We start from the raw sequence: 16,135 nt of genomic DNA, 5'->3' as shown, positions 1-16,135 counted from the left end.
TTCCAGGTCAGCCCTTTAAGCTGGACCCGAAGTCTGCTCACAGGAAGCTGAAAGTGTCACATGACAGCCTGACTGTGGAGCGGGACGAGGCCTCCTCCAAAAAGAGCCACACGCAGGAGCGCTTCAGCAGCCAGGGGAGCTACGGTGTCGTCGGAAACGTCTACATAGACAGCGGAAGGCACTACTGGGAGTCTCTGATTGGAGGAAGTACATGGTACGGCAGTCATGTGATCATATTAGCCAAGTTTTCTTTTTTCTTTTTTTTTTTTTTTTAGCTCTTTGTTAGATCCCACCAACATTAACCTCACTGATTTCAACCAATGACAGTGCTTTTTTTTTTAGAGAGAGAGCAAGGTAATTATTTGGTTCAAATGAATCATTTTTTGACAGCATAGCGTAGCGCGAACCCAAAATGGAGTTGAAGAAGCTTCACGCTCTGTCCTTTGTAGTCTTCCTCTCCTGATCCTTGGCTTAAGGGGTGTAACATCTTATCGTTATTTCTCTGAACTGCAACTTCCAGTTTTATTCAAATTGAATTCTACTCATTTCATGTCAAACCGAACTCTCTAAACTGCCTGGTGGTCCTCTTTATTATCAGAGTGCTCCAGCTATATTCTCCGGGGTGTAGTCATTGTGAATTTTCATCTGCATATTTTTTGATGAACCCTCTGAACTGTTGGGCTGTCGTTAACTACCCTCCGATGGGGAAATCGTCACTGCCAAGGGTTAAAGCAGAGTAGATGCACCCAGTAAATATTCCGTGCACGTTAGACTGCAGATTGGGATTCCTGTCTGATGACCCGTGGACTTGTGGAGTTGGGAGAGAATGACAGCACGCACCACGGTGATCTACAGTAGTCATAAAACTGACTAGCGCCATAAATTTTCCACTGTTTCAGAAACTCACCTCAATGTGAAATTAATTCTGGAAAGTTCTTTCATCACCTCTCTTGTAGCCTTCACCGCAGGTGTGGAACTAACGCCTCCTCAGTTCTGTTCTGTGATTCAAACTCGTGCAGCTGTTTTCAGGCCGCTTTTAAATAACAAAGTGCATTATTTTGGGGTGCGTGTTTGAAACAGTGTTAGGTACATACTTAGCTTTGCCTTTTTAAGATGTTTGAACAGTTACAGCGTTCTGTAGGGGGCAGTCGGGGGGGGCAGTGTAGTATTATGGGCAAGGAGCTGGGCTTGTAACCTAAAGGTCACAGGTTTGATTCCCCGGTAGGACCCTGCCGTTGCACCCTTGAGCAAGGGGCTTCACCTGCACTGCTTCAGTATACATCCAGCTATATAAATGGATGCAATGTCAATGCTCTGTAAAAAGTTGTGTAAGTCACTCTGGATAAGAGCGTCTGCTAAATGCCTGTAATGTAATATTTGTTTGTTTGTTTGTTTGTTTGTTTGTTTTTCTGGGATTTTGGCAGGTATGCCGTCGGCATCGCCTACAAGTCGGCGCCGAAGCACGAGTGGATCGGGAAGAACTCGGCCTCCTGGGTCCTGTGCCGCTGCAACAACTCGTGGCTGGTGCGGCACAACGGCAAGGAGGTCCCGGTGGAGCCCTCGCCCCACCTGCGCCGCGTCGGCGTGCTGCTGGACTACGACGGCGGCTCCCTGGCCTTCTACGACGCCGCCAGCGCCCAGCTCCTCCACACCTTCGACATCGCCTTCGCCCAGCCCGTCTGCCCCGTCTTCAACGTCTGGAACAAGTGTCTGACCGTCCTCACCGGGCTCCCCATCCCCGACCACCTGGAGGGCCCCGACCTGCAGGACTGACTGACTGACTGACTGACTGACTGACTGGCTGGCTGACTGCAGGTCGCTACGGAAACCAGCAGGGGGAAATAAAACAAGTGAAACAAACAAAACAAACAAACAAACAAACAAAAAAACTCAAAAAGAGCGGTCTAGGAAGACTATGAATTTAATAAAGCCATAGCTTTAATTTTTTTTTTTTTTTTTTGCTATGCTGTTGCTGTACTAAATTAAAAGATTATAAATTATTTATGGGCAAAAATAATTGGATTGCAAAATACTACAGATTTATTTTTTTTTGCTTTTGCACATTAATGTGTTTACTACTACTATATTTATGCCGTAGTTGATTTTTGGGAGATTAAAAAATGATATATAACATTTTAAAAATTTCTAAGGAGCTTATTTTGGGCGCAATTCTGTGTTGCTTTTTTCAGGAAGAAGTATAAGTCACGTGAAAAGAACTGAATCATAAGGTTCTAAGCAATATTTTATTTCTCTCTCTTCCACATCTGCATGCTGGTTAAACTTTTGAGAAGGTCAACTAAAGGTTGTATCCAACTGGACGCGATTCAGAGACAACAGTGCTCTGCATATTGCGTAAATGGGCTCCATAGTTACTTTTCCTCCCTTGAATCTCAACTGTGATGAGGTCACGTGCCATTGCACCAATGGAGTTAAAGTATGAGGTGTGGAGCCTCCTAACATCTTTCCTGCTGCGTCAGCACCTTTGGGGTGACATCATAATATAGGACCAGGAGATGTAGTTCAGTTTTCAAAAGTGTCCGTTTACACGACTCGCCGTGATCTGTTTTCAATCTGTACAAAGGGAACGTCAATATTTGTTTTAATTTTTTGGCTGGATTACGACAGTTCTATAATGAGTTACTTTAGAACGCAGCTTCCAGTTTACTTTGATTTTCCGTCACTGGGTTCATTCGTGAGGAAAATCCAGATTCTTCTGTTCTACGGTCTGCCTCGCGTTGTTATTAATTTTAAATGTTTTATTGCCCTGCGCACTCCGACAGAGGTCCTCGCTTTGGAACTTAACGGTTTGGGTACGTTGCTCTGGTTTGGCTGTTTAAGCACAAAAACACCCTGGACTGGGGCGTTACGGGGCCTTCCTGGGATAAATCCCTCACACACGCCTGGTGAACAGACGTGGCATTAGTTCTGCCAGTACACAGGCTCTTGATGGTGTAAAGATTTTCTTCCTGATTTTTAGTTTTGTTTTGAAAAAAAAAAAAAAAAAGTACCCTTTCATGCCTTGCACTCTGACAGAAGTGTGGGATTGCAGAAGAAAAGTGCGCGGACTGGTTAACTTTCCATTAACTGAAAGAAACTCCTGGGAGAGGCGAAATGGACGCAAGGGTGCGTAATGAACTGCAAGAAACAAACTGGCTGTACCGTACAGAGAACTCTTTTCCTTTTGCATCCCACCGCGTTGCCATAGTGACCCGTTGGACAACTGAGGACGCACTCACAGCGAGAAGCTCACGTCTTCAAACAGCAAAGCAGTGCAATTGTTTATCCTGTACAGTTTTATTTGTGGGAAAGTGAAATAAAATGACCGGGCCCAGAACACTCTATCATGTCACTCCTATATTGCACACACATTGACAGATTATTGCATAATTTTAATAATTTTTTGCACCATTTTTGCATGAACTGGTACACTGTGTTTATTTTGCTTTGCTTGTTTGGGGGGGGGGGGCGGGGGGAGGGAGTACTCATTCCAATGTGAAGTCATTTTTTATAGTTTTGGGAATAATGAGGGGATTGCAGTGCTTATTGTCTGCTGTGTTGTCCATAGCGCTGATGAAGCTTGCAGCTGTTAGGTTTCCAGAGTTTCCCCTCTTTGAGTCCAGGGCTCTGGGATTGTAAAAAGGAATGTCAGGTGGCCATAGATTTCCGTCTTCCTTCTACATACAGACACTTTGCAGAGACTTGTTCCTAAGATTAGCTGATTCATTATTCTGAGAATTTCCTTCAGAGCACGGGCACTTTTTCCCTTGTAGGCTGAGGCTGATGTTCTGTGTATCAACAAGGTCAATAATGTGAACCATCAGTTTTTTTTGTTTTCGTTTTGTTAATCCCAGTACACAAGACAATTGTGTCCGCTTGCCTAAAAAATGCCAAAACAGAACAACAAATGAAAATATTTGGAAATAGAAACACCTTTAGGGAAACAATTGCAAAGTCACTGCAACAGTCATTTGGTAACAATGAGACATGCTCCATGATATATGATTTTTGTGGTTTAAGCTTTAATTTTGATTTTGAAAACTAAATGAGCCTTTTCAAAAAAAAAAAAAAAATCTTGTCACCAGGAGAAGGGTGCTGTATTATGTTGGCTTGCCATGGGTTTGCTTTTGAAAAGATTTATTTTTCATGGGTCAAAGACTGGCCATAACTAATGTATTTTTGGGGAAATGGGCTCAGCATTTGTCCCGGATACAAAAATATATTGTCCAGTTGCACTCATTTTGCACTCATGATATTGCATTCAAAAACAAGGAACGTGACTTTTTAATGTTGTGGTAGCTTGCTACTGTGGAAACTCTAAGTGTCTGAAAAGGGAGGAGATTATATGTAAAAAATGAACAAATCACAAATGCTGCTCAATTAATGACATGAACACTGAAAAAATTAGCTGTTCACCAGCTTTTGCCTAATGGGGGGGCGAAGACTTGGCTTTTCAAACAGGCAATAAACAACAAAAGGATATCTGCGAGAGCAAGCCTGTGATCAGTTGGTGTGACAATGCAACTTGCTCTGTCGCACTTGTAGCAGAATACCAAATAAATAAATAAATAACTCATTAATACTCTTCAAACATAAATGAATGCTAAGAAGTATTAGATTTTTTTTTTTTACACTGCCTGGCCAGGCACAGGAAATATTAATAATGTTTCCGAAATGTTCCGCTTCATGGATACGTGTGGGGACCTCAGTTTGGAGGGTTTACTCAAATGTATATCTGAGCACTTGTCAGAACCCCTTTCATTGACATGAAGACAGCGATACACAGAGTAGATAATATGATCACCTTGTATAGATGCTAATGTATACCACACACGCTCCCTCTTTATCTGTCGTCTCAAGGAGACATTGATACCCAGAGCATTAAATCGGTGTATCGGTCAGATTTGTGGCTCTGTGGGGACGAGATCTGGGAGGAGCACAATGCAGTTTGCCCACTCTGGTGCTGCCATGTTTTCTGCTTCAGAAAGGGACTCGTATGGATGAAGCTGGAAATTATCCCCCAGCCACAGGACGTGAGTGAAGACATTTCCTACAGCCGTGGATGCACCCTGCAATAATTATGACATCTTTAATCAAGCAGAGGGACACGTTCGGTTGGATGCCCCTGGACCCCCTCCAAATCTATCCACCCCAAAGTAATGCTGCAAATTATTATTTTTTAAAAATAACTCTTCCCACTCTGCAGTTGTAGGTCTGAGAAATTACGACACAAAATTCTACTGGGTGCCGCTGAGTTCCTTTCACCCGCTGGACTATGAAACGTACTGTATATGGCTGATCATTTCTATCATGTCTGTACTAAAATAAATGCAGGTGCCTTTAGATGGGTACCGCTTCACTTCAGCATCAAATGTACTGCACGGTGTTCACAGTTTAGTCCCTATTATCATTTCCCTCCCTCTTCACAAAGTAGATTTAATTGGAAACAAGGTTCTAGGGAGCATCTGTGCTTCGACCCACCCTGGAATTATTCCTTGCTGGTCACCAGCACAGGACACCCCAGGTGCTGTAATTGTGGGGTTTTTTTTTTGGTTTGTTTGTTTGTTTTTTCCACAACAAGGCAATGAGGAAATTGAAGAGAGGGGAAGTATAAGGGAGTGTTGGGGGCTCTCTTGTGCTATGATTTTCCAACTCAGGGCTGAGCTGAGCTTTCATTACATGGTCATTATTGTAGAGCTTATTTATTGAGGAAGTGGACTTAATGGACAATATAAATGCACAGTCAGTGTTAATGGTATGGATCAGACAAATAGTATATGAGCAACAAATTCAGTCATATCTCCCTTTTGAATTTTATTGATTTTCCACCACCAGGTAAAACATGACAGTGCAGATGTAACAAACACAGACACCTTAGCTCCAGACTGCACTAACAGCACAGGGAGAGTTTATCCATACTGTGTTTGAAGTGTCATCTAGTCTAATGAAGTATTTCAGGCAGAAATTTCTCTATTTGAAATACATTTATTTTATTTCAGTGCTGTTTATATTTGTCTAACACCTTTGGTTAGTTAGATTATTTATTATTTATCCAGAACCAAGGTCAGAGCAAAAACCATCGGCAACAACTTCTTAGAAACACCATGCGGCGTACAAACTGTTGGGAAATGTCACGTTAAAATGTCATTTTCACATGGATGTATTGCACCACCTAGTGGTGAACTTCATCAAAGCCTGAAAAATGTAAGGGCTAAAATTCAAATAGATTAATTGTTACAAGCAAACAACACAATTTAATGTAAGCGCAGCTAAATTAAAATACAGATAATAGATGTTATACATTTTCACATTACATTTGAAGTTTACATTTGCTTTTACACTTAATTGATTTGCAAGGATGACTTGTTTTTAAAAAGCTCTGGGAAAAAGAGGACAACTTTCATGTAAAAGTATATTAATTCAATTAACACACACAGGCCAGAACAGATTTTAGTTTCACAAAACGTCAAACATTTTCAAAATACTACGAAATTCCATTCAATTCAATTTTATGTGGATATGGTGGTTTTTACAACGTGACCTTCACAAACGTATGAAAGGGAAAATTAAGACAAAGTTGACAGAAAAATGCTAGCTAAATATATATCAAATGCAATGCAAAGAGAAGAATTTACTAAACAGGAAAGTTTTTAACCTGAAACCCGGAGTTCAACGTCCACTGTATCGCAGCTGATTGAGAATTTGGGGCGGAGTCAATTTTAATCTCATAGCCAGGTCACTGGGTGTGGTAAAGTCAATCAGAAAGAGGCGTTCAACGACGGATTTGCTAATAGCTGCATTCAAGTTTGTAAGGAGATTTGATACAGACCATTGCTGTCCCAGCATTTCCACGGAAATTAAACCAGAATGTAAGGATGATTTTCTAATACGTATCACTACACATCTTAAAACAGTTAGAATTAAATTCCGCTGAAGGCTTTAGCAAAACTTTCCCGCTTTGTAACGAAATCACTGCAGTAGGAATACTGTTGTATTTAGAGTTGCCTAGACGTAGCTAACAGCTAGCTGCGGTTGCTAAAATATTGCAAGGTCGCGTTCAACTTTAAACACACAGTGGTTATGTAAACATGAAGTAAACTTAAATGGTGTTACTGTCGGAGATTAAGCACATTTTTTGCTATTGTCTGTCCCTCTACGGCTGCGTTCACGCAGCGAGCAACTCGGTTGATGGGTTGCTCAACTGTAGGCATACTACGCTGTGGGAGGGGCTGGAGCTTCCCGTTGTATCCTCTTAGTGGTCTCGAGCACCTACATATTTTTGAGGAGAAATAACGGAATCATGAAAAGCGTATATTTAGCCACATATCATCCCATGTAGTTTCTGTATGTCAGAACACTGATAAATATTATTTGTTACTGCTATCTCATTAGACATGTCCGTCTCACTTGCTTGCTGGCTAGTGATTTCCATATGTGGCTGCCCAGCCAGCGATCTATGTCTTCTCACAAAATGGTATCATCGGTTTGAAAAATAGGAATCCCGAAACTCTGATTGGCTGTTGACGGGCAATGCCCGCGAACATTTGAACCATGGGCAACATATTTCGGGAAACTTTGGTTGCTGAGTTGCTTAGTTGCTGGACGTCGCCTAGCTACATAGAGAATGAATGGGCTTCCCGCAACTGGTCAACCGGGTAGCTAAACACAACTGAACACCGTCCAATGGCGAGCTGAATAGCTATATTCTAGCAAATTGTACGGTACTATTGATATATTTCTGTTCTAGGTACGTTTGAAATGAAATGTTATTTCCATGCTGTGTTTATATTGCGTACTGCTTTTGGTGTTTTTCTCAAACAAATATACAGAGCACGATATGTGAATTATTATTTGGGGGGGGGGGGGGGGGACTCAAGCATGATTGATTAATGATTGTACCAGGAAGAAGGTACATGGCCTTCACATAGCGATCTTACATTTCTCAACCTAATTCCCGATGGATTAGCATCTGAGAGTGAGACCTCATCCGGTTGGGACATCCGGTTGGGATTTTTTGAACTGGAACAGTGGTGGGTAACATTTAAGAGGGCTCCATAACTAAAATATTTGTATCATTAAATGGTGAAAATGGTGCTAACAGCTTAGCTACGTAGGATACATTGTGTAAAATTACCCTTTGGTTGGATAAGCCAGAGAAATAGGAGCATGTGCTGATCTATCCCTGTCAGCCCAGTCTGTGAGTACAGCTCTGATTACATTTGATTTAACAGTGAGAGATGGTCTTTGCAAGAACAGTGCCACCCATTTGCTTCAAACAAACATACATACTCTGAGGTAAGTTGGGTAGCTAGAATGAGTGCTCTGTTATTGACAGAAGGTGTGGCAGCATATTGGTGTTGGTGTTAAAAGGCTTGTGCTGGTGATAAGGGGCTCCTGGTTGGTGTGTGATGATGTGGCTGAGGGGAGTTTTCTCTGGATTTAAACTGGGCCCTCCCAGCAGGAGCCTGCCAACCTGCTTGCACTGATGCAGCGTCGAAAAGTGGCAATGCCATAACAACCTCGCAAGTTGCTACAGTACAACTACAAAAAAAAAACCTAGAACAAGCTTTGCTCTGAAATTGTATTAGTCAGAGTTCATTAAATTGGATAAATTGAGTTGCATATTAGACACTATAGGAAGTTTGTCCACTAAATACCGTAATGGAGTGTAGCACAGTGGGTAAGGAACTGGGCTTGTAACCGAAAGGTCGCAGGTTCGATTCCCGGGTAAGGACACTGCCGTTGTACCCTTGAGCAACGTACTTAACCGAAATTGCTTCAGTATATATCCAGCTGTATAAATGGATACGATGTAAAAATGCTATGTAAAAGTTGTGTAAGTCGCTCTGGATAAGAGCGTCTGCTAAATGCCTGTAATGTAATGTAATGGGTAATTTATCATTATTATTTTCCTTATCCCTTTGTGAGCTGTCTAGCACTACTTAGCTAACAATGGGTTCTTTTCTCAAAGGCACGTGAAAGCACGCTGAAATGACTACCAACGTTTCCACAGAAAGCTGGACTTAGTCTCTTAGTTCTGTGGGAATGAGGCTCATTGCTGATGGCATGATCGTTCAGAACTGCGGTGGTTTGACGTGCTGAGATGACAACGAACAAGAGAAAAAAAAGCCTGCCGTCCCTGGGTGGGCTCGAACCACTATCCTTTCGGTTAACGGCCGAACACGCTGGCCGATTGCGCCACAGAGACCTGCTCAGGGAATGCATTATGGCGCAGAACTTTCTCTGCAAGTGATTAGAGGTGCTCTGTATGGGAGGATGGGTTAACTAACCAAAACAACTGAATCGCCCTGTCCTGTTTCTCATTAACGATATATGAATGGATGATGGGACGCTGCTATTTTCAGTGGGCAAGAGGGGAGGCCTATTGCATCACTTCATGATCGGCCTCAAAGTCCTGCAATGGATTTTGGGAATACACAAGATTGCACAGGCTCCTATTCTCCAGTTTGTGTTACAAAATATCTACTCCTTGTAGTAGCTGCTCTGTAGAATTTGTTTGATTACAGCATTGAGGTTAGAATGCAAAATCATTATGACATTTTGATGTAGGCTGTTCCTCATATTCTCAAAATAACTTGTGTAATGTGTAGTGTGGATGATAGTTTCTCACTTTCCATCCATCAAACCTCCATCGGAGTTTGAGGATTTTTAGGGAGCTTATTCTTCAAATATTACAGCACAGTCCTACGAGGTTGTAGGTTCATGATGTCATTATTTGTGCTGAGAAGCCCAAAAATCGTTACTTCCCCTGCCACATGCTAGAAGAGAAATCCTGGTTTTTCACAGCTTGCTTCTGCAAAGTCAGGGAGAGGTTGAAAGGCAGCCTGGTGTTTTATTTGAACCATAAAAAAGTCCATAGCCTGGCTAGCTCAGTTGTTAGTTCAGTCTGTAGCGCATGAGTTTTAATCTCAGGTTTGTGGGTTCAAGCCCTGTGTTGGGTGTCCTGTTTTCCTTGTGTGCTGCAGGCATCACAACACTTCTCAGAGATAGTATGTGGTGTGATGCAAGTTTTGGAAAATGTCAGTTTCACATGGATGTATTGCACCACCTAGTGGTGAACTTCATCAAGGCCTGAGGAAGGTAATAGATCAAAATCAAAGATTTATTGTTACAAGTTTAAATGTAAATGCATTTCAATGTAAGAGCTGCTAAATTAAAATACAGATAACGGATGTGATGCATTTTCACATTACATTGGGAGTTTCTATTTGCTTTTACTCTTAGTTTGATTGCAAAGAAGACCTTTTTTCCAAAAGCTCTGGGTGGATTTCCTGAAAAAGGATATTAATGCAATTAACAGACAAAATCTAGAACAGCTTTTAGTTTGACAATACTTCAGACATTTTCTAAATATTAATGAAATTCAGTTCAATGTAGCCTAATTTTCTGTGGTTATCGTATTTTTGACAATGTGACTTTCACAAATGTACTGAAGGGAAAATTAAGACAATTTAAAAATGCATGAAACATGCAATACTTCCTATTCAAACACATCATATTCGAGATTCAGTAAAATAACATTAAATGGTAGGCCTAGGCTATATGAAGAGTAGGATTTACTAAACTGGATGGTTTTTAACATTCTCTGTCTCGCAGAGGCATGAACATGCCCTTAGTGAAGGAGCTTTGCCGCTTGGTTCAGTGGTTCACTGCTGGTGAGGTAATAGCTTAGAATCACGGTGGTTTTAGGTGCTGTGAACTGCGATGACTACAAATGAGAGTAAAGTGTGCCTTCCCGGGGTGGCTCGAACCACAATCCTTTGGGTTAACGGCGGAACGCCCTGACCAATTGCGTCAGAACTGGTGAATAATAGTCTGGGTCAGGGGAGGGACAATGGAAAATGGAGGGAAGGTACGGGAGAAAAATGAGGGGGGCGGAATGAGAGAAAAAAGAAGAAAGAACAATTGAATGAGTTTAGGATTCTTCTGCATGTGTTTTGATGTAGCAGTTTCATATAATATGGTGAATTATTGAAGATCAGTGTTTTACATCGCAACATAGGTTTTTTTATTATTTTTTTATTTTTTTACATTACTATGTAAGTTTCTGTAAATACTTAAAAATGAAAACATGTTACAATATACAAAATGAATTATTTCTATTGTTATTAAATAATTGAATGCAATTCACTTACGGTTATCTGTTTGTATAAGCACACATATATAATGAAATATTAATCATGAAAAAAATTGTTTTAAGCAGTTGTACTCAAATGTTTGACTTGCAAGTATATCATAGTATAGCCCAGTGCAGTGCAAGTGATATTTTAGAATCAGGTCAAATTATACAATTTTGCCTGATCACTTCAACAGTCAAAACTAGAATTATGAACGAAGGCTTGTGTGTGCGTGTGTGCGTGTGTGCGTGCAAAGCGAAGTGGTACGTGCGAAAGCATGTGAACTAAGCGTTACACTGACTGTTGTGGTACTCTAAATATTTTCCTAAGGTTGGCAGGTCTGGAGTAGTTTGATGGGAAGAAGAAAAGTGAGCATTAAGGAGACAATAAACCAAAAGTAATTTATTGTGCAGACAAATGTTTTAATTTCCCAACATGTTAACAGATGCATTAAATGAATGGTTCATTATATGTGCACAGAAGCCTCCACTGAACCAATGATCAACATAGTGAGAGTATTTTCATTACTGTATATCATCATATGTTTTGTATCAAGAAAAGAGGTGTAGCCTAGGGCGTGCACCTCTCCACAGAAACATGACATCAAATGACATTTTGATTAGGCTACTTGTGAATTATTACAAGAAGCAGTTCACCGACAGTGGGAATTTCAATAATGAATAAACACAAGTGGACTATATCAGGGGATCCAGTGCTGGATTACAGATACAGATAATTTTATTGGTTGAACATATACACAGTGTTGTCTCTGCACACCCTTAGTACATAGCTTTCAATTCTAGAAAGAAGAGCAACAATGTTAATGGTAGTGAGAGCTTTCTCTCAAAATTTGAGGGCTTCAGGGTTACACTGCAGTGCGGGAAGCTGACGAGCCAATCAGATTGCTTTGCTCAGGTGGTGAAGGTTTCATTATGGTAAATCACATGGGTTTAACGAAAACAGGAAACTGAATAAAGGAAGTGGCTCAGAGGTGAAAGGATATATTCGGGGTGGGTGTGGGTGGACTGATCTACAGATCTCCAATGTCGTCTTCTGTTCTGTCTCTCTCTCTGTCCCCCTCTCTCCCTCCCTCCCCCCTTTCCCCTCTTGTCAAAAAGTGGCAGGATAAGGGGGGTGGGGTATTTCTTGCTTCTTGTTGAATGAATCTCGGCCGTTATCTCTTGTAAACAGTATTGATCTACATATCTCAAATGTTGTCTTCTGTACTCAAACGAGAATAGCTCACCATTTTTTGCAACCCTTTGGCATTGTATCTTCAGTTTTGTTCTTAACATAATTCACTACTGGTTCTTTTACAGCAAGGAAGGCTCTCTCTGCAGCATCTATGAGAGACTCTGCTTCATTTGCTGCTCTTGCCCCTGCTATCCCCCCTGCAATCGCACCCACACAGGCCCCTGCTCCAACTATTACTCCAACTGTTGCTCCCAATCCTATCCCTGTGGCTGCTGATACTGCAGCTAAACACTCTGCTCCGGCCACCGCTGCAGCTGTAGCACCACCACCTGCCATACACACTTTTACTGTAAGATTTACAAGTAATACCGCAGCCAAACCAACACATGCTAAAGCACCGAGTAATGCACCCACCAGAACCCCTGTTGACACACCTGCTGCCTGGATTAAAAACCTTTTTATTACACTCCGTTTTGCCTCTTCTCTTTTTTTTCCCTTTGCCATTTCCTCTTCAATGGCCTGTGCCACAGCCTGGAGCATCGCATTGGTGTAGTGCTTGCCTCCGTTCCGTTCCACCATCTGATCAATTGTGTTCATAAGCTTTTTGATTTGAGCAGCGTTGCTTCTTTCATCATCGGGGCCTTCAGTTGGATTGTTCCAGCATTTGTTATCGATGACGTGAAACCGGTTTCCACACTTTTGGACAAGTGTTTTCAGGTAGCTATTTTTATCCACAAACTGCTGGATGGTCACATTGTCATCAAGCTGGTCTCCGTGGGTAAACAGGACAACAGCGTACTCCAGAGCCTCCTCCCCAAACGTTTTCAGAATTTCTTCCACTGTTTTCTTCTCCTCTGGTGTTTGCCTCCCCACAGCTAGCACTATAAGAAAAGCGTGAGGTCCAGGGGAACACTCTGTGATGCTTTTGACTATTTCAGGTTTTAGCTCTTCATCAGGGCACTCAGTACAAAAATACCCTGGTGTGTCAATCACAGTAATTTTCCTTCCATCAACAGTCTTGGTTGCAGCCTTACATGTAGCTGTATCAGAGTTTCCATAACAAGAAGTTGTGAACAGCTTTTCTCTCAGAATCGTGTTGCCTGTGCTGCTCTTCCCAGCTCCTGTCTTACCCAACAGGACAATCCTCAGTTCAGCTGACCCTAGGAAAGATGACATTCTAATAAAAAAATGTCATATTTATAAAATACACAGGAGAGCATACTCCTGGGGCCTCATTTATAAACCTTTGTGGAGGTTCTACATGAAAAGTTTAAGTATGCACAGAAGAAGAAATGCATACGGTCAAAAATATCCTGAATGGCCTAAAACCATCCATATGCTCACTTGCATGCAATTTTCTCTTTATAGATCAAAATTAACTTGAAATTTTGCATATGCACACAAGCCTTGTATCCCACCCTGTTAACTCTCACAACTAACCCCATAATATGGAATGCTCATTGTATTGATTTATATGCATATCAATATTCACAATGTGATATGATAACACTTTATTGTCTGATTACGCAGGACTTAATCTTGCATCTTAAAATGACAGTTGCAAACATGAAAGTCGGATACATTGACACAAAACATGCACATTAACAGATATCCAAGTAAATGTCTCCCGGATAGAACCCTTCACTATCAAGTTGAAGTCACGTTGTGGGACCTCACGTTCAGCATTCGAATGGATCCTGCGATTATAGAGCACTCTAATCGTATGCATCTACTGAGGGACTGTATACCGTTTCTCTGATGGCATAAGCTGAAGCTCCGAATTTTATGCATGGAAGACCGAAAATACTTAGGCCTAGATGTTCCTCTGACAAGGGATATGATTATGTGTACTTCGATATGAAATGAAAGGAATTGAGTGAAACAAGTCTGTCTGACTTTCTTTTTTTTTTGTATTTCACTACTTTGCCATCGGAGTCACCGTTTCCCACAGTCTCCAAAATGTGCGCATTCATGGGTCATAGTTTGTGTAAATGTGCGCATATTTTGATGTCAAGTTTGTTTTTTTAAAATCCCAAATCCATGAGGTAGAAACTTTGAATGAATTGTATGTAATCAGGTGGCCAATGTGTATAACACTGCCCAATTTAAAGAAGGCTTTCACACCTTTGTGTGCTACACAGCTAGCATCTGAAACCAGGTTTAGATTATCATTGCACCTTTATTAGATTTTCATTTACAAATATAGGCATGGATATGTCATCTACACACTAATATAACTGTCTAGACATCAATCTTCTACACACAACACAACACAAAGCAAAGGTTGGCAAAAATGCTGCTTACTTACCTCCCGTCATACCCGCCATTGTCTTGTCAGTTGAAGAACTGGAAAAGGACAGTTCTGATCAGACCTTCTGTTCTAGAATGCAAGTCGAGAGTAGCTCCTTGAGGAAATGACCTACTTTCTTAGCCAAACATGTAACAAGTGGATTCCAGCATATCAGATTACCCTGGTCTGATGTCTTTGTGGTAAATCATGTGTTTAGCAGAAAAATGACAGTAGCTGCTATACATTTGGAGATTACCGAGAAAGTGAAACGAGTTGATTGGTCAAACTGGTCTCCGTGGGTAACATTACTTCAGAGCCTCCTCTCCTAAGCAGTCCTCAAACCTCTTCACCACTAGCAACTCCTCTACAGTTTGCTTGTAAGTTTTCAACACTATAACAAAGATGTGCATGCCATAACATTCTGGTGGTGTATGTAGTTGTGCACTTAATTTGTAACCCACAGCGTAAGGGCCAGATTGCTTCTATTTTACTTCCATTGGTATATGAGAATGGATGGTTTGTTTTTAAAATGTAACTTATTTTCATTTTTTATGTATTTTTATGAAGCACATGTGCAGGGCTCACACACCCAGACCAGTGATTCTCTCATTTCTTCACTGCATCCAGGCCTTTTCTTTTATGTAAAATCACAACTGATTGAGTTCATATTTTATGATATATTTTTATGCTTTACCCTGTGATATATTTGTCTGGGTTAACTAAAAAAGGTAAATTAAGTTTCTGGTCCCCACAGACTGGGTTTTTGATTATCATTTCTTTGAATAGGAGCCATGCAGTTGGCAAGAGGCAGGAATACACCCTGGATTGGTCGCCAATCTATTGTAGAGCCCACACACCATTCACTCGTCCATCCAAATCTATGGGCAATTTGCAGACTCTGGTTAGCCTACTGCTTGTCTTTGGACTGTGGGAGGAAACCGTAGTACCTGGTGGAAACCCACGAGGACAGGGAGAGAACATGCAAACTCCACACAGAAAGGCCCTTGGCCAGGATTCAAACTCGGTACCTTCTTGCAGTGAGGTGCTATTCACTGCTCTATTGTGCTGACCTGAAGTTATTTCCTTTTAAATAATTTTTTTTTCTACTGAGTAATGGTATCATAATAGGAAAATCTAATTTTTGCATATTGGTGAGCATAGAAAGCATTTGATAAACAAAGTTAATTTTACCCAGCGTTTTTGTTCATGTTAATTGAGGGTGTCAGTAATACTGGAGGGCACTGTATATGGTAGTATACTGTATATAGTGTATCTGAACCAAAACCCTTTAAATACACAGCTTTGTTTATATTTTTTCTTCAAAAAGGTTTACTGCGGCATTCAGTCCGACAGTGATGCGGATTGGTCTCGGCAACGCTGGCTGGTGGAGAGAGCACACGCACCTGGGTTGCGTTCGCTAATCAGCCCAGGTGCTTAAAGGTGTGCTGCTCTCCAGAGTTCAGGGCCGAGACCGGGAGCTCACACCGAGAGTGCCTTCCTTTGTTTAGTTGTGGTT

At 41.3% G+C, this 16,135-nt stretch overlaps 3 protein-coding genes and 1 non-coding gene across 9 annotated transcripts in view; 2 read left to right on the top strand and 2 right to left on the bottom strand.

Moving 5' to 3' along the window:
- Positions 1–3,339, top strand: part of LOC118214515 (E3 ubiquitin-protein ligase Midline-1) — a 114,016-nt gene extending 110,677 nt beyond the window's left edge. For 5 of the 6 annotated variants that reach the window (XM_035394523.1, XM_035394522.1, XM_035394525.1 and 2 more), the window contains 2 exons: positions 7–214; positions 1,425–3,339. In XM_035394523.1, coding sequence (XP_035250414.1) covers positions 7–214; positions 1,425–1,773 — 557 coding nt within the window. In that variant the 3' untranslated portion in view covers positions 1,774–3,339. The remainder of the gene's footprint in view (positions 1–6; positions 215–1,424) is intronic. The other variant, XM_035394521.1, reaches the window with a different exon arrangement.
- Positions 3,340–6,490: 3,151 nt separating this feature from the next.
- LOC118213814 (GTPase IMAP family member 9-like) overlaps positions 6,491–16,135 on the top strand; it is a 47,166-nt gene continuing 37,521 nt past the window's right edge. The window contains exon 1 of the mRNA XM_035392988.1: positions 6,491–6,866. The gene's annotated coding sequence lies outside the window, so the exon portion shown is untranslated. The remainder of the gene's footprint in view (positions 6,867–16,135) is intronic.
- On the bottom strand, positions 9,132–9,205 carry trnan-guu. The gene has a single exon. It is a non-coding gene; the product is annotated as a tRNA-Asn (tRNA).
- LOC118213810 (GTPase IMAP family member 4-like) lies at positions 11,516–14,799 on the bottom strand. Its single transcript, XM_035392984.1, has 2 exons — positions 14,638–14,799; positions 11,516–13,489 (listed from the first exon to the last, which is right to left on the bottom strand). Exons 1-2 carry the CDS (start codon positions 14,654–14,656, stop codon positions 12,378–12,380), a joined length of 1,131 nt encoding a protein of 376 aa, XP_035248875.1. The 5' UTR covers positions 14,657–14,799; the 3' UTR covers positions 11,516–12,377.

This window comes from Anguilla anguilla, chromosome 15 (assembly GCF_013347855.1).
Source record: "Anguilla anguilla isolate fAngAng1 chromosome 15, fAngAng1.pri, whole genome shotgun sequence".
Taxonomy (NCBI): Eukaryota; Metazoa; Chordata; class Actinopteri; order Anguilliformes; family Anguillidae; genus Anguilla; species Anguilla anguilla.
This window is presented reverse-complemented; position numbering and strand designations above follow the sequence as displayed.